At 34.8% G+C, this 23597-nt stretch overlaps 1 protein-coding gene across 1 annotated transcript; it reads right to left on the bottom strand.

The window, feature by feature from the left end:
* Positions 1-2376: 2376 nt before the first annotated feature.
* LOC138317799 (uncharacterized) lies at positions 2377-22984 on the bottom strand. Its single transcript, XM_069259697.1, has 5 exons — positions 22930-22984; positions 22713-22779; positions 7125-7382; positions 6689-6865; positions 2377-2981 (listed from the first exon to the last, which is right to left on the bottom strand). The coding sequence occupies exons 2-5, from the start codon at positions 22750-22752 to the stop codon at positions 2776-2778; spliced, it is 681 nt and encodes a 226-aa protein (XP_069115798.1). The 5' UTR covers positions 22753-22779; positions 22930-22984; the 3' UTR covers positions 2377-2775.
* Between the last annotated feature and the right edge of the window lie 613 nt (positions 22985-23597).

Here is a 23597-nt window from a genome sequence, read left to right as displayed (position 1 = left end):
CACTGTTGTTAAATTGTCTTCTACATATGATTGGTTAAGTATATCAACTAGAAAACACAAAGAAGTTACATGTATGCATATCCTTGGCTACCAGAATAGTGCCATCAATGTGGATAGAAAATTACTTCCAAACCCCGAAGATCAAGGTTATATCTAGAATTTTTTCATACTATCAAGGCAACGTAACAGCCTTTTTGTTCATTCAAATGTCAATGTCTCAGAGACCAGGAGTTCACTCCACAATGCCAATATTACCGAAGTGTTAAAAATCATGTGTATTATCCAAGGTGAAGAAGAAGTTTCCCCTCTATATCAGGCTCTATTGTACAGGAATTTCCACTATCAAGTTCACGATTGCAAGGCGTTACCAATATTACCAAGGTCAAGACAACAGGTTGCTTATGTCAAAGTCATAGTGAGAGGAAAAACCAAACACAAAGAAACGGAATGACACCAAATTCCCTCCACATTAACAAAGTCAAGTGACTGTGACCTCGGTGAAAAGCAGCTTTCTCCAGACTACTGAGATCAAGTGTATTGGAACTTTCCTTCAGATTATCTAACTATAGGAGATGCTGTAAACACTGAAGAGATTTTTCTGGACGAATTCAAGATTAAAGTGACAGGCAATGGGACATCAAATTGTCTAGCAAAAGCTAACTCAGATTATTATCGGGTTAACTCTTGAAATCCGAGGTGGACGAGAATTACTGGAATGAAGATGAGGATATCAAAAAATTCATTCTTCAATGTCGATTTAAACACGAACTTCCTCAATAATGATAGAGATTGATTCATAATGTCATTTTGACGAGGGGTATTTTCATTTCCAAGGTAAGAAATATATTGATTTATTCTGAAACTCTTAAACATACAGGCCTAGATGACCCATACAGGCGATTTTCACCAGAGTGACGAGTACATCATAAGGAATTTGTCGAAGGATTTGGCGATCACATGTGGAAAATGCCACAACTTTTGCGCGTAATAAATATCAGATGTGGGATTTTATACTTTTCCCATTCAAATACTGACTGAGATTTATCATTATCAAGACAATGATAAAAAAAACATGAGCTGTATCTCTCAAACCAATTAGTTGGTTTGTTATGCTTTCTGATATATGAAGGTGATTCTATGCTTCTTTCTATGCTATCAAAGATTTGATTTTGTTTTTGGTTTAGGTTTAATAGGTCTTTGTCATTAACAGCTAGGATTATTTAAGGAAGTCTCCCCTGTAGGCAATGCGTTGTGGTTGTATGTTTTGGGAGGCTGCATTACTTTCTTGTTGTGTCCCCTTGTAATAGTGAGAGTATTACACTTTTTTTAGTGCAGCATGTAGTATGAATGACGCCTGACGCCAAAAACAATGAACAGTTCATTCCACTCGGTCACACATTATACTGGCAACTGATAAGCCAACCGCCCTATTTCCTTTATGCTGAACGTTAAGCAGGAGCAGAAACTGACACTTTTATTGACTAAAATTCACCTTTGGTGGTGTTTATCGGCCAGGAGCTAGAACTTAGTCTTCTTCACCAGGGCGAACACTACTGCAAGTCAAATGCTATGAAAAGAGAGACGTTTGGAAGAAAAGAAAGGATAAATCTTAACTTAATTTGCCTTTTTAAAAGCTTCAATGAACGGCCCTCTCTGTTTGGGATTAGTTGCGTGTTGTGAGAGTATGTGTTAAACAGAATCCAAGCCAATATTATAGCGTGATCTCGCTAAAGGATACTGATAAAGACATTTTTTTATGTACTGGCAACGCCCAAGTATTCGTCCAATTCCCGCTTTGCTGATCAGATTTAAAACTAACACCTTATGACTGGTGTGTCACCGTCAGTATACAGAACTCTGTTTTTCTAGCAGGTTCGAACGCACAACTCGAAGTTAAAATGAGATAGGGTCAATGATGTTCAGAAGAAAATCTGTCCTGAAGTTAGTACTAACAATTTGTATCGGTTTCCCCATCTTAATGATGACTAAAGGTCTTTAAGATCTTTACCTTTCTTCAAACCAGTTTAAAAACGACATAAGAGTTAATGATATGGTCCACAATCGCTATTCATCCTAGTCCTTTGTAAAAAAGGGTATTTTCTGAAGTGCCATACCCTCCTTGGATCAGACAACTAGTTTTATCGCCGGCAATATAACGATACCAGATTGGATGTGTTTGGTGTCATTGACATTTTGCATCGATGAGATAGAACCATATCACGAAATATCCCTTTTAAATTACCCTATAGAAATTAAATAATCTAGCACGCGGGTCGATTTAGCTCCGAAAATATTTGAAATTCTCAAATAATGCCACAAGAATTAAAAGGTCAAAAATTTCTCTTTTGCACGGGAAATATTCATAAAAGAAAGTTGAATTCTGATTAAACAGTAACTTGTACGTAGTGATGTTATTACTGAGACTGAAGATATTACATCTAAATGAATGTTAATCTTTTCAATTAACTTTGATTAAAGTAGCCAAGCTTTATTACATTGAACTTTTTCACATGTATATTAGCTAATACAATGAACTGCCCTCAGATATTTATAGCTATTGAGATGTATATTTCTTTTATCTTTCTCACAAATGCATCCTCTATATTGACCTCTAATACACGTGCCACAGTAAGCTAACTGCTGTATAGTCATGTACTCCATGTACATTTATCCTCTAATGTCATATTTAACTTGACCAATCTTTATATTAATTAAAAAATAAAAGTGCCTTATCAATACATTCTCTAATATAAAAAACGTTCAATTGTTATTATCCTAAACTTCCTCACAAATATATCCGCTAATGCCGACACAAAGACATGGCCAGAAAAGGTTTCCGAAATAGCACATGCAGTTACTGAGGAGAGGAACGGCCGGCAGGGGGTTCCATAGATCTGAGTCTGTACTGAGGGGTGTGCCATCATCCATCGTCCATACTCCACCAGACTTAGTACCGGAAATCCAGAACGAAACCAAAGGCACTGTCAACAGAATTTATTCAACGTCAAACGACAACAAAATAGCCGAGAAGAATTACACAGAACCGCTCGCCTTTCTCGATATCATACGACAACACACACAGTATATCTGTGTCGGTAAAATAATCACATTTTTTTTATCTCTGTGAAAGGTTTTGAGGATCTACAGAATATAAACTGAAAGAATCATCATGGATCGGAAAATTTGTTTATACGAAATACATACTAATGCGAATTGATGATAGTGAAATTTATGACAACGTTGTACACACATTAAGCTATAGAAAATACTGACGTATATAGAAAATGATAAAACGGTGTTTGAGTCATCTTCATATATTTGGGGAAAATCAACAATGTTAACTCCACAGCAGGTTGGGAAGAGGTCGGACAACCAGATGGAAAAATGCTAATGCTGCAGCGAGAAGAAAGAAAATCAAAACTGAGATTAGGCAAAAAGAATAAGTGGCCGTGGGAGTGAAGGGAAGCAATGGAAATGGACTCGGTGGGGAACAAAAGAGAGGAAACTGTTCTGGGCAGAGATATGGATCACCTAGCATAGAGCACATCCCCTCTTCTTGTGAAGTGTCACTGGCTCAAGGGCGATACACACGGAGAGATCATCAGATGCTCAGGCAGCTTGCATACCCTTGGAGAGGGAGAGGGGAGAAGGCAGAAGAACACAGAAAAGGCCAACATTCATTCGGTTTCGGAAGAAGGGACAAATACCTGTGAAAACCGCAAGTAATACCGACCTGGACATTCAAGGATGTGTAGGAGACTGAAAGATGCACGTAGGCGTGGGAGGGAAGAAAATGGTTTTTTTTTTTTTTTTTTTCATAATTATATTTTTATTCAAAATTTTCATTCAATACAATATACAAATACACTCAAAAGACTCACAAACACATACACTCATACTGTAAAAAGCTCCTATATTTAACACATGCATGTACGCATTCAGATATATTCATTCCACCCTCCACATACTCTCTTTACAGTTTACAAGCTAAACATCATTTACACTCACCTATATATATTATTATATTAATGTTTGCCACACGATTACATTAATTCTAAATATCCTATAGCTAATATATACATCCACACACGTGTACTAACAACTAAATCTGAGGCTTAAATATTGAACATAATAGTACACAATAAGGAAATAACACAAATATGAAGTTCGGAGATGGATGGGAAAAATCGATTATATTGCACTGAATATTAAGGAAAGGAATCAAAGTCAGGATTAGAAGAAAAAAAGAGCGACAGAGTTAGAAAGAAAGACAAAAAAGGGAAGAAAATTTGAAAATGTCTGGGTAGGATGGAGACGGCGGAAGTTAATATGATAAATTGAATACCGTACAATATAAGAATAATAATTAAATGCGATTTCGGCTTCGTGTGGGGGTGGGGTGCAGGGGGATTGGTAAAACAATAAATAATGGATTTAAAAGGCATTATCAAGTAAATACGTGACAAAGTGCAATTATTACTTGATAAGTATTTCCCATTTTTAGCTCACCTGACCCGAAGGGCCGGTGAGCTTATGTCATGGCGCGGCGTCCGTCGTCCGTCCGTCCGTCAACATTTCCTTTAAATCGCTACTTGTCATAGAGTTCTGCATGGATTGTAACCAAATTTGGCCACAAACATCCTTGGGGGAAGGGGAATAGAACTTGTATAAATTTCGGCTCTGACCCCCCAGGGGCAGGAGGGGCGGGGCCCAATAGGGGAAAAAGAGGTAAATCCTATTAATCGCTACTTGTCTTAGATTTCTGCATAGATTGTAACAAAATTTGGCCTCAAACATCCTTGGGGGAACGGGAACAGAACTTGTATAAATTTTGGCTCTGACCCCCGGGGGCAGGAGGGGTGGGACCCAATAGGGGAAATAGAGGTAAAATCCTATAAATCGCTACTTGTCCTAGAGTTCTGCATGGATTGTGACCAATTTTGGCCACAAACATCCTTTGGGGGAAGGGGAATAGAAGTTGTATAAATTATGGCTCTGACCTCCTGGGGGCAGGAGGGGTGGGGCTTGATATGGGAATTAGAGGTAAATATTCAAATTCCTTCAGAAAAGAATCAATTAACCTGTATTCACAACAGTACTTGGCATTACAAACCAGATGAGCGATACAGGCCCTCTGGGCCTCTTGTTTCCATTCATTTTCAAATTAAAGATTTACTTTTTCACCTTTGGTATTTGAAATACTGAGAAGATTGTCTTTACAGGGGTAATTGATAGATCATTAGGACCAGATATAGTCCTGTTATTTCATAGTAAGAAGAAATTGGTTATGGTAGGACTGACTGCCCAGGGAGACAAGATGTTAATCGCCACTCGAGCGGGGGGAAAAACCAAGTATGCTGAGTTGCTTTAAGAATGTGGAAAACAAGGTTCGGCTGACATTCCGCTTGCTGGGAATGCGCAGATGCGAGAGTAGCTGAAAGCCAACAAGGATGGAATGATCACCCCGACTGACCTACCATCCGGATAGAGTTCAAAGACGGATGGACATGGCCGACGATGAAGAGAGTTGAGCAACAAGATAGCAGCTGTATCCAGGTACTGTATGCAGTCTTTCCATCAAAGTCTGGATCCCACATCTCATAAAGCACATATTAATGAATCTATAGAAGATATACAAAGGTGAGCTACCAAGATATTGCATATGATACCAAATATACCTTACACTGAGAGATTCCATATGGAAGATCTGGAAGTGACATGATAGAGCTACACTTTTGTCAGTAACCAGGTACATGTAGCTCAATTGAAAGACCATTCAGCTAATGTTAGGAGGTCATGGGATCTAACTCCGGGCAGACAATGCGTTGTCATGCATTCCACTCAACCACAGAACACTGATTAGCGCCAGGTAATTCCCAAATCAGATAAAAGAGTAGAACGGTACAATCCACACCAAATTAGAGCTAATGTCAAAGATAACAGACATCAGCAATAAAACTATCCAGAGATGGGCAGCAATTATGAACAAATTATACATTTGCACGAAAAGGAAATATCATTCAACACAAGCTAAAAATAAAACGAGGTATTCCGAATAATTCATCGACGACAGCCGCCATACCAATGAGTCAAATACGAACTTTCTTGACATCAACTGTGGTGTTGGTGGTGAGAACCTCTATACCAAATAAGGACCGGGAATAGGAATGATCTATCATAATGGCACAGTTGACGTTATGATCGTATTGTCAACTCAAGGATTTATCTAGAGACTGAATTTGGATTTCATCTATGGATAAGAGTAGCTTCCTATATTTCATACCATCCACGTCAACAGTCCCAAAATATAGATATTCAAGGATTGTTCAATCCAAACTATTATCGCGTTTAATCGTTATAATTCAATTTCCAAAACAGACGACGAAAAGAAGTTCTCTATGGCGCCATGATTTTGACTTTAACCTAAGCTGAAAACGTCCCGTGCATGTAGCTGTGTACCATTTCCACGTGTGTTTTTTTAATTTACTCGTGAAATTAATGAAAGTTAGCTGGGAAAAGTTATACTACGCAGCAGCAAAGTGTTATTATAAATGTATCGATAAGATACGTCATCTTACGGTGAAATAGTCGTTTGCTTATCATAAAAATAACTGTTTCATATTTTGGTCTATGGCTTGATAGACGAAATAATTTAACCAATGAAAAATCAAAATGATATGATACTCACATAACTTTTTGGTGAGTTCGTCGTGTTTTTCTCTGCTGTTTACGTGCACCAGTCTGGCCTGTTGTGACTGACACATACTCTCGGCGAGACTCTTGGAGTATGGCAGTATCATCGGCACCACCCTGACACACCAGTCTAACGTGTAGACATAGCTATAGTCTATACGGCGACAGTCGGCTGCAACGAAGAACAACGATAAAATCAGTGATAAGGTCAAGTTTAAGATTGAATGAAGAGTAAACTATCCAGGTATACTATTAATTAAATGCCAAATGTCAATGGTAATAAAGGTCATATTAAAGAAGTAGAACAATAGCATCGTCCGTTATCAGTATGTGACTGTGTCGGGTGTGCATTATCGACATTATGCTCTGGTGTGGCAAGGTAAAATTATGATATTTTTCATGCTTTATAACCGGTAATTAAGCAAGCCTACCGTTGATCCATATTTTAGTGTTCGGTGACGCTACCCCGCTACCAACGTCACTCACGTCATAGAATACGTGCCCCCTACACACAAAGGTCGACGAGGAAAAGGTCACACCATCACATGTATCTGTATCGGCACATACAGCTATACAGCGGAGGGCAGAGAAGTCCTCTTTAACAAATATTGGATTAGGGAAGGACAAGTTCTCTCGGTCGCTGTTCGCCAGCCATTTAAATGTTCTCGTGCTACACCACACCGGAACACCTGAACAGAAGAACACAAAATCATCGAAATAAAATAGGCTGCGTTAATGTATTCTATATTTGTATTCACTGTTTGTTCGATGTGTAAATGTCCTTCGACAATAAGAACGAAGAAATGTGAAATGTTGAACTTAAAATTAGAATAATGAAAACAATAGTAAGTTGGAGTGGTGCTTAAATATAAAGAGAACATACGACGGTTCTGATCGACATATGCAACTTGACAGATTAGTTCTTATTCCACACCTTCCTTTGCTGAAATTCGCCTAACCTCAGACCCACAACTGCTGTACGACCCACCGGTATTTGTTTGTGGGTTCCCTAAGTGAGGGCAATCTTATATTGCCGTGATACATACCAGTTATAATTTTGTGTGATGACTAGAAAACAACTCTCGTGAGGTTTAGTAATTTGGAATGTAAAATATCTACTGATAATGAATTTCGTTGTACGTTGGTTCCGAGATAGCTTACTGCAGGTTTTGATTCCAGTGACTCGTTGGGTGTTGGTTCCGGGATAGCTTACTGCAGGTTTTAATTCCAGTGACTCGTTGTGTGTTGGTTCCAAGATAGCTTACTGCAGGTTTGGATTCCTGTGACTCGTTGGGCGTTGGTTCCGGGATAGCTTACTGCAGGTTTTAATCCCAGTGACTCATTGTGTTTTGGTTCCGAGATAACTAACTGCAGGTTTTAGTCCCAGTGACTCGTTGTGCTTTGGTTCCGAGAAAGCTTACTGCATGTTTTAATCCCAGTAAACATATATATTTGCTGCAAACTACACATAGACTAGTGTGGTTAACGTTAGATCATACCTGTTACATCAGTACTAGATTAGAAGCTAAAAAATGCAAAACATATATGATCTCAGAATAACTGATGGCCATTTTTTGCAATAAGTCTTGATAAGTCAATAAGAAATTTTGTTTAAAACATTACTTATAAGCTAGAGGAAAGACATTCTCTGGTGTAGTTTCTCTCGTCTAAGCCACAACTTTGAACAAATCATTTTTGTGATTTTCAAAACCAAACGTCGCTATCTGAAGCAAAGTGTCATGTGTAAAAAGTTAGAATTCTATATTGTGTAGATTTTTTCATGCACAATTTTCAATAAATGACCAATTTGACGAGCATTTTGAAAATGCGTGCTTAGAGTTTGAAGAGGGTCGAAATATCACTTTTCAATTACCTTGATGAAAATATCAAACATTAACTCATAATCTATTAACGTCTTTACTTCTTTTATGTTAGTTTGGTTATCGTCAGTTAATATTTTGAATTTTTAAAGTTTTATGCCGACAAAAAACTACATGAAGTATTGAAATGGGGCAAACAGGCAAACATAAATAATCTGCACGATATTAGAAAAAGACAAAAAAAATAAAAATACGAAGCGTAGAATCTGTTAAAAATTGCCCAAAACGGATGATTAAATTTTTGGGGTAAAATAAAATGTGATAAACTAATATTTTTGTGATTTTTCAATTCTGTAAACAATATCATACCGATCAAATGACCACTTTGGAAGATATTGCTTTAGTTTGACGTGTGTGTGGACAAATCATTCAAACAAAAAGAAAAATCACATATTATGCCAAGTACAGTTTTTGTTGATTCACAGTAGTTCAAAACCAATCATACACCATATGATTTTTATTCCATTTTCACCAATAGTGTGAATTCATTTTACAGAGTTTTATATTGGAAAAAAAGTAGAGAATATGATTTTAGGCGATCGCTGCCACTGAATGGTGGCCTTTGTTATAGCAGATTTAACTCTTTATGTCTTCAAAAAGAATATTTTTAACGATTATACAGTATCTCTCTTTAAGCTTTATTTGTGCATTATCATATAATGTTTTGCAAGCTCCTGTCAAACAAATGAAAGCAGTCCATGATATAGACACTAGCTATCATAAAGCCATGATTATTTGATGTACCAAAAATGATTCGTACAAGCTGCACTCATTTTCAAACATCATTGAATATGTTAAAATGAATAGTAAAGAATGGCAGCTGGTGTGTTTTGTAACAATTCAGATGTCCATGTACATGCATATATATTCATCGAAATAAAAAATTTCATTAAAATAAGCTCGAAGACCTCCTATCTCCCCATTGATTCAGTGCGAGACAAACTATAATTGAAATTCACTCATAAACGCCGAACGCTGCACAAGGGATATATAAATAGCTGTATATAAATATGCAATGATTTTCTTTGGGGTCGACTTGAAATCCTAATAAGCTTATTACGCCTTTATACTAACATGTTGTTTTTAAACGTTTTAAAGTTGAATCTACCATTAGCTACAAGATAATATTATGTTTTGGTCAGTTTCCCTCAAGACATCTCCATTATAAGCCAGTGTTATCTCTCACATTGATTTATAAAATCTTCCAATGGTACACTTTAAATGAATTGTAAACCATCCTTTCAAAAACTGAAATCATTGTTCACGGTCATTATAGTAGATTTAACTGGGTATCGATTTTGCCAGGTCGAGTGACTGACTCCTTCCGGGGTGGGCTCTATCCGGATTCCATAGTTTATTTTTAGCAACATGCAAATATGGTAAACAATGGAGAACCTACGAACGATGAATTTAGAAATATACTTAAGTACTTCCTGAGAAAAATATCGATATGTAATTGTTAACGTATTAGAAGACTTCCTGTAACCTAGTTGCTTGCCTCCATTACATGTCGTTGTTCTAAAAGTTTAACGAGTCGATCGTAATGTATCCGATTTGGGTGTCACAAAAATCGACATACTAATATAGGGAATTATCCTTATAGTGGAGGCGGTTTCAGTAACTATGGTAATTAATTGAACCATCCAACATAAACATTTAAATAACAATTAAGTAACTTGAGGTATTAGTATAACATGATGTAAATATAGTTGGACACGGTACGCACCGGGTCTGCTGATGACAATGTAAATACATATGTATGAAACATTGAAGTCCACAAACATTCTAAAACATCAGGAAAGCGGCATAAGTATACAACACACTTGGTTATTGATGTATATATACTCTTTAATCGCATCAGGAAAGCGGCAACAACAAAGACTCCACCACGAAACAATTCTAACAACAATTATTTCAAAGGGACAATTCAGTCTAAGAGAACATTAAAATTTGAACATATATCGGAAAAGCCCAGTTCTAATAGAAATTAGATCAGTCGGTTTTACTGTGATATGCCAGGAAAGCCCATGGTGGTGAAATGCGTTTGAAATGTTCAAACTCGTTCGCTGTCCGCCATTACACATTGTGGTCGAACATCTTGTATGCCGAACCCTGTCTTAGCTTGCTCGTAATGTAATGCAACTTTTGTCTAGAACTGTTCAAATTGCTCTGCCAGTAGTGTGTTTACCTTATTATGTGAATTGTCTTGCCTAAAGAATCATTTATCACCTCCTCAGTGGTTATGTAGTTCATTTGTTAACGTGCGTGACTTTGGCTCGAGTATGGGTACAGCGTACATTTTGTACCTGCTTAATCGTATTGATCAACGATTTGTTATTACAACGGTATCAATTAAAATACTAATCAATGACGTGGAATTTGTCAATATTTTATGTTATATGTTTCATGAGAAATGTAGAACGATACATTTATGCCATATTTTGCTTCTTGGTTATGTAAAAGAATTAGCCTGAGTGAATTGTCCCTTTAATCACAATGAAATAGCCTTTAGGTATGATAACGCGAAATTAAGTCACCGTGAAGTTGGTTAATAGTATATGTAATTGATATTGTATTACATAGTAAATCATTGTACATTGTATTACATAGTAAATCATTGTGTATTGTATTACATAGTAAATCATTGTACATTGTTTTACATAGTAAATCATTGTATATTGTTTTACATAGTAAATCATTGTACATTGTGTTACATAGTAAATCATTGTACATTGTATTACATAGTAAATCATTGTACATTGTTTTACATAGTAAATCATTGTACATTGTGTTACATAGTAAATCATTGTACATTGTATAACATTGTAAATCATTGTGTATTGTATTACATAGTAAATCATTGTACATTGTATTACATAGTAAATCATTGTACATTGTTTTACATAGTAAATCATTGTACATTGTATTACATAGTAAATCATTGTACATTGTATTACATAGTAAATCATTGTACATTGTATAACATTGTAAATCATTGTGTATTGTATTACATAGTAAATCATTGTACATTGTATTACATAGTAAATCATTGTACATTGTGTTACATAGTAAATCATTGTACATTGTATTACATAGTAAATCATTGTACATTGTATTACATAGTAAATCATTGTACATTGTATTACATAGTAAATCATTGTACATTGTATTACATAGTAAATCATTGTACATTGTACAACATAGTAAATCATTGTACATGGTAAATCATTGTACATGGTAAATCATTGTAATTGTTTTACATAGTAAATCATTGTACATTGTTTTACATAGTAAATTATTGTAGATTGTAATGCATAGTAAATCATTGTACATTGTTTTACATAGTAAATCATTGTATATTGTTTTACATAGTAAATCATTGTACATTGTTTTACATAGTAAATCATTGTACATTGTATTACATAGTAAATCATTGTGTATTGTATTACATAGTAAATCATTGTACATTGTTTTACATAGTAAATCATTGTACATTGTTTTACATAGTAAATCATTGTACATTGTATTACATAGTAAATCATTGTACATTGTTTTACATAGTAAATCATTGTACATTGTGTTACATAGTAAATCATTGTACATTGTATAACATTGTAAATCATTGTGTATTGTATTACATAGTAAATCATTGTACATTGTTTTACATAGTAAATCATTGTACATTGTGTTACATAGTAAATCATTGTACATTGTATTACATAGTAAATCATTGTACATTGTATTACATAGTAAATCATTGTACATTGTATTACATAGTAAATCATTGTACATTGTATTACATAGTAAATCATTGTACATTGTATTACATAGTAAATCATTGTACATTGTGTTACATAGTAAATCATTGTACATTGTATTACATAGTAAATCATTGTACATTGTATTACATAGTAAATCATTGTACATTGTTACATAGTAAATCATTGTACATTGTATACATGTAAATCATTGTGTATTGTATTACATAGTAAATCATTGTACATTGTTTTACATAGTAAATTATTGTATATTGTATTACATAGTAAATATTGTATGTGATCATAGTAAATCATTGTACATTGTTTACATAGTAAATATTGTACATGTATTACATAGTAAATATTGTAGACTTGATCATAGTAAATCATTGTACATTGTTTTACATAGTAAATTATTGTACATTGTATTACATAGTAAATTATTGTAACTGTGATCATAGTAAATCATTGTATGTTTACATAGTAAATTATTGTACATGTATTACATAGTAAATATTGTAATTGTATCATAGTAAATTATTGTACATTGTATTACATAGTAAATCATTGTAGACTGTATTACATAGTAAATCATTGTACATTGTGTTACATAGTAAATCATTGTACATTGTTTTACATAGTAAATCATTGTACATTGTATTACATAGTAAATCATTGTAGACTTGTGATGCATAGTAAATCATTGTACATTGTATTACATAGTAAATTCATTGTACATTTATTACATAGTAATCATTTTGTACATTTGTATACATAGTAAATCATTGTACATTGTATTACATAGTAAATTCATTGTACATTGTATTACATAGTAAATCATTGTACATTGTATTACATAGTAAATCATTGTATATTGTATTACATAGTAAATCATTGTACATTGTATTACAACATAGTAAATTCAATTGTAACATTGTATTACATAGTAAATCACATTGTATTACATAGTAAAAATTGTACATTGTGTTACATAGTAAATCATTGTACATTGTATTACATAGTAAATCATTGTTTTGTATTACATAGTAAATCATTGTACATTGTGTTACATAGTAAACATTGTACATTATTATAGTAGACTGTATTGTAAAGTAGAAATCCACTACCTTTCCGGATCAAAATTTAAAGGTTTCTAAAAATCATAGATAACATAAGAAAATATATATCGATGTCCTAAGATAAGGTTATAACATGAGGCTTATGCAAGATATCCTGCGTAATATATGATAACAGTTGGGTTTCATTTCACTGTTTTGCCTTCTGGGGCAGTGATAATCAACTACCGCGCGGCATTTAGGACGACGGCGGGAAACATAAGACGACCCGCGATATGAAAATTAACAGTTTATTTATTTAAATTATATTGTTCAGAAGGTGATGATAAGTGTAGCATTACCGGTAAGTTGATAATTTTTGCGACTCTACAAAATTATCAATCTCGTTTTACATTTCCATTTTAAAAACTAAAAGCCGTTTCGGAAAGGTAGTGGGCCTATTAAGGCCGTTTTCGATTATGCGATTTGAATGGTTGGACCTAGTTGTTCGTTTATGAATTAAAGACGGACCTGGTGATTTTATATTGTTTTCAGGTGAGCCTTGACAAAGCCGTCACAGGCCTGTATCATAAACTGCAGGTCCGTCAGGATTTATACTTGAAATAATGACTTTTACAAACGGTCGAACCGGTTGTTCCGAATAAACGAAAACGGCCTAGATTTACATAGATTTCTTAGGGTTTTTGACTTCCTGCAAACGTTCATATACCTGAAATTAGAAAGTTTTCCAAATTACAACATTTCATATAAAATATTGGCAATGTTTATCAACGTTAACATATCGCCAAACACAACAAGAAACTGTATCTGTCGGCATTGGCTGTTTATAATGGAAAGAACCGAGTGCAGCTTTGAGTTCAAAATCGGGATCGCTGAAAATCTCAGATGATCCAGCTAATGGATTTAGATGTAATAACACCGCTATAAGTGGCCACCTATTTTATCAGTTATATTGGCCTGATTCAGTTTAATAGCCGATACATACATTGACAAGTTAAGTATGGGATGGAAATATGACAAGAAGTGAGAGGTATTTTCACTCGTTAATTATGTATATATTAAACATGTTTACAGGTGTACATGTACTTTATTAAGCAAACATATACATTTTAAATAATTTTGCTTTGAATACATAAAATACACATACAATTTAGATATATAGTTAGGTTGATTTTTTAAAGATGCTCCATCGCTGACAAATGGTATTTTTTCACTATCAAAAACAGGAGCAGACGATTAAGTGTTTTTCTTCAGTTACAAAAGTTACTCGTTCTTTACACTTTTACCACCATTTTTTGGTGTTAATTAGACATATGTACCCGATTAATCACCAATTATTGTTCAATTGATGAATATCATTTATGATCTGTCGGCGGTGGAGCATCTTAAGTAAATCAGATGGAAAAAAGGTTATATAACTAGTGACATGTAGGGAATGTCCATTAGACAGATAGACATTATAACTAGGGATATATAAAAGGAATGTCCATTAGATGGATAAACATTATAACTAGGGATATATATAAGGAATGTCCATTAGACGGATAAACATTATAACTAGGTATGTTTATTACATAATTTGTTCACACCAATTTATATTTGACGGTATTTTGTATCTTGGTTTAGAATGTTTTATTAGCTTTTTATTTTGATTTCATCTTAATAATCATGTCCGTGTGTTGCAGTGATGCTTTCTTTTTTCTCGCTTTGAGAATTCTTTTGCAAAAGATAAACGGGTGAAATCCCGATATTCGCATATTTGTTTACGTTAGAGCGACGGTCGCTGATTTTACGTAGATATATGTATATCTAATGTTGTAATCGTGTTTACATCAGAGCGACGGTCGCTGGTTTTACGTAGATCTATGTATATCTAATGTTGTAATCGTGTTTACGTCAGAGCGACGGTCGCTGGTTTTACGTAGATCTATGCATATCTAATGTTGTAATCGTGTTTACGTCAGAGCGACGGTCGCTGGTTTTACGTAGATCTATGTATATCTAATGTTGTAATCGTGTTTACGTCAGAGCGACGGCCGCTGGTTTTACGTAGATCTATGTATATATAATGTTGTAATCGTGTTTACGTCAGAGCGACGGTCGCTGGTTTTACGTAGATCTATGTATATCTAATGTTGTAATCGTGTTTACGTCAGAGCGACGGCCGCTGGTTTTACGTAGATCTATGTATATCTAATGTTGTAATCGTGTTTACGTCAGAGCGACGGTCGCTGGTTTTACGTAGATCTATGTATATATAATGTTGTAATCGTGTTTACGTCAGAGCGACGGTCGCTGGTTTTACGTAGATCTATGTATATCTAATGTTGTAATCGTGTTTACGTCAGAGCGACGGTCGCTGGTTTTACGTAGATCTATGTATATCTAATGTTGTAATCGTGTTTACGTCAGAGCGACGGTCGCTGGTTTTACGTAGATCTATGTATATCTAATGTTGTAATCGTGTTTACGTCAGAGCGACGGTCGCTGGTTTTACGTAGATCTATGTATATCTAATGTTGTAATCGTGTTTACGTCAGAGCGACGGTCGCTGGTTTTACGTAGATCTATGTATATCTAATGTTGTAATCGTGTTTACGTCAGAGCGACGGTCGCTGGTTTTACGTAGATCTATGTATATCTAATGGTTGTAATCGTGTTTACGTCAGAGCGACGATCGCTGGTTTTACGTAGATCTATGCATATCTAATGTTGTAATCGTGTTTACGTCAGAGCGACGGTCGCTGGTTTTACGTAGATCTATGTATATCTAATGTTGTAATCGTGATTACGTCAGAGCGACGGTCGCTGGTTTTACGTAGATCTATGTATATCTAATGTTGTAATCGTGTTTACGTCAGAGCGACGCTCGCTGGTTTTACGTAGATCTATGTATGTCTAATGTTGTAATCGTATTTACGTCAGAGCGACGGTCGCTGGTTTTACGTAGATCTATGTATATCTAATGTTGTAATCGTGTTTAGTCAGAGCGACGGTCGCTGGTTTTACGTAGATCTATGTATATCTAATGTTGTAATCGTGTTTACGTCAGAGCGACGGTCGCTGGTTTTACGTAGATCTATGTATATCTAATGTTGTAATCGTGTTTACGTCAGAGCGACGGTCGCTGGTTTTACGTAGATCTATGTATGTCTAATGTTGTAATCGTGTTTACGTCAGAGCGACGGTCGCTGGTTTACGTAGATCTATGTATATATAATGTTGTAATCGTGTTTACGTCAGAGCGACGGTCGCTGGTTTTACGTAGATCTATGTATATCTAATGTTGTAATCGTGTTTACGTCAGAGCGACGGTCGCTGGTTTTACGTAGATCTATGTATATCTAATGTTGTAATCGTGTTTACGTCAGAGCGACGGTCGCTGGTTTTACGTAGATCTATGTATATCTAATGTTGTAATCGTGTTTACGTCAGAGCGACGGCCGCTGGTTTTACGTAGATCTATGTATATCTAATGTTGTAATCATGTTTACGTCAGAGCGACGGTCGCTGGTTTTACGTAGATCTATGTATATCTAATGTTGTAATCGTGTTTACGTCAGAGCGACGCTCGCTGGTTTTACGTAGATCTATGTATATCTAATGTTGTAATCGTTCCGTTTCGTATTGAAACCCGACATTATTTCCGGATTTTGGTTGTTACAAACACATATATACTGTATTGTAAAAGTTAGGATATACAGACTGTATTAGCATGTATACAAGTAGAGTCGTCACTTGTTTCAGTCATTAAGGTATTCATTTAATTAACGCGTCATAAAGATGATACAACGTTACACGAACGTGACGTCAAATTTCGCCGATATTACAGACACCAACAAATTGTGACACATAATCAAAATAGTACAACTAATATATGTCCCGAATCCATAAATTTATCCTTTATAGGAGCAAATACATTTCAACGTTTCTGGCTATTGTTAAATTCGGAATATACGCACACGCACGGACAACGTCACAAGTTTTTAAACTTTTTTTTCCTATTTGATTTGACCAAAATGAGTTTCTTGACAATATATTGGCTCTATAGATATAGATATTCATATTTTTAATAAAAAATATCTTGTTGTGTAATACACATATTGCACATATATAAGAATATCCATATATCTATAGAAACAATATCCTGTTGTGCCTGTTGCTAAATTGCATTATTCATTATTGACTATTTTTAAGTTGCAAAGTTTTGATTGAATTAGAAAGGAATAGACTGACAATAACTTTACTGTAATTAGTCCAGTCAATCAAGGTCTACATGTACAAGCTCTTAGCAACTCCACTTGGTGTTTGGAGCAACATCACACTAAAGGAATTAGGATTGCTTGTGCTATTTGTGTATGAATATGATTGTATAAGAAACACATAGCTCTTAAATTATATACATGTTTCTGATTCATTTGATTCAGAGGCAAATTCTGGACATCATATAATATGATAGCTATATGGTTCATTGGAAAGCTATATGTACATGCATATCACAAATTAAACCAAGAGAGCTGTCTTCATTATCTACACAGAAAATATATACATAATTGCATGTCAGACATTCAGAACTTGGCACACTAAACCGCCTTATTTCAATCTCAACCCCTTTCTTTTTTTACTTTTACTTTTTTTTTTTTAATTTTCTGTAATCCTTGAAATCATATAACTAAATGTTTATAGTTTCACCAGAAATTTATCATCATATTTTTAACGAACATGGAGTATACTCGTTTATGGTGGTACATGGTGATTTTTTATCACACTTAGATATGTACATATGTATACATGTGTACACACATGACTTTGAACAAAAATGCATATAATGTCAAGTTTGCTCTCCGTGCTTATTTCACTTTATTATTGTATTTCATTTGGACCTTCAGAAAACAAATGGTTATCCAAGGCAAGTTAAATATCGTCCGAGATATTTATTTAAAATGTATCGCCAGAGATTTACTTGTAGATAACCATTTTTGTCTCTATCTAGTACGATGTATCTTGTCTATTTCATTATTTATCAATACCATTATTTGTATATCTGGTACATTTTTGTACAATTTATTATCTAGTCTAGAACGATGTATTGAATCGCAACACGTATTTTATACGAAGTTTAAATACCGTTCCAACAAAAATCCCTCCGGTGGCCCCCGGAAATTAGGCAAAGCATAGTCAATCGATCGCCGTATTGTAAACACTCAAAATGACCGAATGGAAGTATGTGTACACGACGATAATGTATATATATTGTTCTGGGTGACTCTTTAATTTCATCACATAGCAAAACATTCACATGTTCATGATAAGTAACAAGTTCTTCCGTAGAAGTTCCTGCTGACATGAACGACACACTTTTGACTTGGCACGCCATTTCGTTTGGTCTGGAAAGTCACGTGATCGTCAAAGCATTGAAAATGGCGCGGTATGCATATATTCAAACACTCTGGATATCGAACTTTTAATCATTAATTTCTTTTGAACTCGGGACTTTTTTGGTGTGTAATTAGGGGAAAGTTGATAACTTTTTATAATATATGTACACTAATTTTCTTTTGTTGATTTACGGACCCTGAAAGATACGGATTATGCGGCTTTAATGCTACACAAAATGTACATGTAATCGTCTAAATCGTGTGGTACTGATTATTATGGAGAATAGTCTGGATAACGGTACCAATAAGCAAATGATGGGCACTAGCAAATTGTTTTCACATCCATTGTTACATATGCCCCTATACAGTCAACGGGAGGGGAGTTGCGTTCAAATTAACGTAATCGCAATGACGTATGAATACAAACGCAGTGCAGGTTCGGACTACTTCTAGTTCACGCATCGATAAGATTTTGCGTCATAAGTTGACGGATTTCAATATAACAATAGAGTTTTTATTAGATCCAATAAAATATGTATTTTACATCAAAACAAAAGATGTGTTCAAACATTGTAACGGTAATAAACAACAAAATGATTCGCTGGTCGGGGCTACAACCGGAGGGCTTATAGTTACTTCAGTAGTACATGTGTGTACGGTCACTCATTTCACCTAAATATAATTCTTGGAGTATCTAAGCGAGCAATAGGTTAACAGATCATATACAGGTTTCCAGAAAAAAAAACATTACAGGAAGCCTATCCGAAACAGTATCATCAACGTTACCACCGTTGGCATTCAAAATAGGCCTACACTCACGCAAACACTTGTCTATCATCCATACAATAAAATAAAAGTCATGACTATGAAGAATTTAGTCTATATCGTATTTGCAGACCGATACATACATGACAAACATTCAGTAGCTCAACGGTCATACCATCAATAGGCTATATCACAGTAACTTTCCTCGGTTGAAAATCAAATATGGCGGTTCGCTCCACTTCAGACCGCATCACTACCCTGACAACGATACCGTACCGGTAGTCGTTCCGCCTCGGTTATCTCAATTTTTATTCGAAATGGACATAATTGATATATTAACAAATTGGAAAAAAACCATATGTTAAAAATAACTGAAAGGTGTTATTATTATATTTCAAACCAAACTGCAGCTATAACATTCAACAATCGGAACTAGTTACCCAACTTAGCAACCATCACCGTTTTAAATTTGACGTAAAAGTAGACTTATTTATGTAAATATATAGATTGAACAGTGTTTTGATTGCGTTAAAGGTGGTATGAACGCAATGGGATACAGATATATTCTACATGTAGCGCTAACGCTCTACATTGAATATGTCTGTATCCCATTGCGTTCATACCCCCTTTCACGCAATCAAAACACTGTTCAGTCTCTATGTGACATTATCCACTTCCGGTCTACGTTACGTGCACGTAAACCTGCACATAAATGCGGAAAGTTACGTACGGTTTCGTGAAACGCCCTTAAAATTTACGTACACGTAAAGATACGTGCACGTAAATCCTACGTGTATACGTAAAGTTACGTACGCTTTGTGAAACTTAGCTGCGATGACGTAGCTCTGAACGACGGACGGAAGATTTCTGACAGATGGTCGTCGTCAGAGCTACGATTCCGTCCCATTGCCCGTAGTGTTGCAAAACATCCAGCGGTGAAAATGTTGCATTTCATGTGTGTCATGTATTTTTTTAATTAAATTCAACAATATCAAACATTTTTAACATTTTTAACATAAAATGATTATTTATTTACGCACCTCCATGTCTAAATTATGTTTTGAAGCACTTTTGAATGGCTCACTTGGGCCCATGGTGCTTCTCGTTAGAAAGTCTCGCGCTCCAAATATGACACCTAGTACCATATATGGAATGACCTACAAATTTTCACTACGAAAGAAATAAATTTTACAAAGTTTTTAACATGAACATGCTTAATTCTTAAAAATACTTACATTTGTTCAGTTTCACCATATTTATTTTTAGTTTGTTGGCTTTTTTAAACTTTTAAACATATTTTACCTGTTGAGTGTTTCATTTCGTCACGGTTTCCGGTAAATCAAACATGGCGGCGTATTTGAACAGAATTATACACGTGTTGTGTTTGCCTTGGACTTAACCACTAATAGTTGATGAAAGATTATAATCGAAAGGTTTGTGAATTGAATATTGATCATAGTTGTCAGAACAATACAGTTACATAAGGATATTACCCGAAAAAGATATTTTTATCAGTCTCAAAGTGCCCGATGTGGATCACATCGGGGCTTGCAACACTAGCGGCAACGGGGTGGGATTCATACCCTGCCGGGAACGGAGTGGAGGCAGGGTATGATTATTCGTTCTAATCAAACACCTGTTCATGATTAGTTAAGATAATATGTGCCATAACTAGACAAACAAATTGACATGAAATTTTTTCTTCAGTAATCTATTGAAAATCGTCAGCTTTGACGAATGCTATGGCAATCTTTTAAATGGAGATAAAATTGTGTAGGATGCCTTATAAACATTTAATTACAACATATAATTTATGCGCAGTAAAATTCTTGTTTTGTATGCCTTATGCATATTTAGATGGAAACCAAGTCCTAGTAACAGTAAAAAGAAGGTTGATCTGAAAGAAAAACGAAATCTTGTTTGTATCGCCATATGGGATTATCATCATATGTATATATAGTAATACTTACAACGAGGAAAAATAATAAGATTGGATAAAAATGTTAGCATCATTGTAAACAGGTATAAAATGACAGGAGATAACCCAGGTATAAAATGACAGGAGATAACCCAGGTATAAAATGACAGGATCCTAGGGGCAACATACACGGTTTCCATATATATATTAGGATTGTTTCATTGATGACCTTGAACGAAATTTCCAATAACACAAGGAATAACGACAAAGTTATGAAACCATGACCTATTCTTTGCTTTCCAAATTACTTGACAATCCTAATGAGGCCAAATTATATTCACCTGTAAATTGACACTTTAATAATTTACTATAAACGATTAAATAATAATTGTTTTCTAAGTGAAAGTGTTAGATAAGGTATTACAAAGACCGTTCAAACGTTGTAAGACGGTGCAAGTAATATAAAATAATGGGATGCTTCAATTTAGTAACAACTTTGGTTCTGTAAACCGTAAAACATCCACGTGATTACATTACCGTGTAATCAACATTCACCAAATCAATACAATAAAGCTCACATGTATGCCCAGTGTTTGTTACCTTGCTGTTTAAGCTTCTGTCCAAGTTTCACTGACGTTTAAGTTTGAAAGATTTGTATGGAATAAAATTTTCAGCTTCAAATTGAATAAGTACCGTTTTTTTAATTCTTCAATTACTTCTTCCGAATTCAAAATTTATATTCAGATGTTTCTCAAATTGGTTAATTTGCATGAATCAGTTATCATATGACTTTAAATTCAACTGAACGTCCCGCTAATTGCTGAGTACATCAGAATACACCCCATCAGCCTATGACAATCCAAAGCATCCAATGTTTAATTAGTAAAAGTAGACAATCTCTCATCTATCATTCTTCATGGTTGACATGAATTTGCATTTTTGAAGCGGATTTTTAGATGTCACGTTTTTTGTCGTAGAATCGCATGCTACCTTGTTTTTTTGCAATGAATCATGTAAAGGGTGTAGATATGCTTAACTTCAGAGCTAATACTAAACAAAAAATAGCTTAAAGTGAGATATTGTATGATTATAATTGTATAATCGTTAAAGGTTTTCTTTATTAAAGACTACTTTTTTTACGTATTCACCTCTTTGATCGATTATTAGTTATTTAGATTTTGAAGTAATTGTGTCCATGCCTGGATATTTCATGTTATATACAGTATTAGAAGCAGTAAACTTACATGTTAGTAGGACGATATAGCAGAGGTTTACATACACCATCCCGATACTGGTCCAGATCTTCTACATCTGTAAATAATTACACACAATCATTGGTAGCCCACTTTTGTTCGTTTTCAAACTGTTGAACGTATACAAATTAGTTATTATTTAAATACGTGGTTTAATTACTTCTGTTTTACTGTTATCATTAAAATTTTAGTAATCTTTTACTAATACCATGTTATTATCTCCCATACAACATCCCGATACTGGTCCATCTATTCTGTTCTCCATCTGAATACTAAATTACACACACAATCTGCTACACCGTCACATATGTCGTCCAATATTGATCTTCAGTTGTTTTTCACTAGACCACCGTTTATGTTATTACACTTATGTTCTCTTGGGCATTTGTTTAGATTACTAGCAATAAAGCGTAGAGAACTGTAACTGTTAACGATTAGACGTTTCGCATCAGTAATAATTCATACCGTCTCAGTAAATAGTACACAAATTAATTCTTTGTTTTCTCCCGACATCCTGTTTTTTAACTATGGTTAAGGGTATGTAACAGACATTGCTGGTTTAGGGTATTTATAATTTTCCAAAGGTGTTTTCTTATTTACAATATAGCCCAGGGGTGTAGAGATCGTTAGTGATCGGAACCCCTGGAGTATCGAGGATGCCGGTCCAAGGAAATGTCCCTAACAACTAGACTTATTCATCAACAAGTCTCCAGGAATAGTTTGCATCTTAAATCTACAGTTCGAGTACATCCTTATGCACGAGTACTAACAACGGGCATTACAGAACATGGTCTACAGATGGCCTGATTCCAAATACAATTTAGCTAGGAACTCTGCGATAACCTGCACATGTTATCTATTGCAGAAGTTGAATGA

Source organism: Argopecten irradians, chromosome 3, assembly GCF_041381155.1.
Source record: "Argopecten irradians isolate NY chromosome 3, Ai_NY, whole genome shotgun sequence".
In the NCBI taxonomy this organism is placed as follows: domain Eukaryota; kingdom Metazoa; phylum Mollusca; class Bivalvia; order Pectinida; family Pectinidae; genus Argopecten; species Argopecten irradians.
The sequence above is the reverse complement of the archived record's forward strand: the minus strand, read 5'-3'. Positions and strand labels throughout refer to the sequence as shown.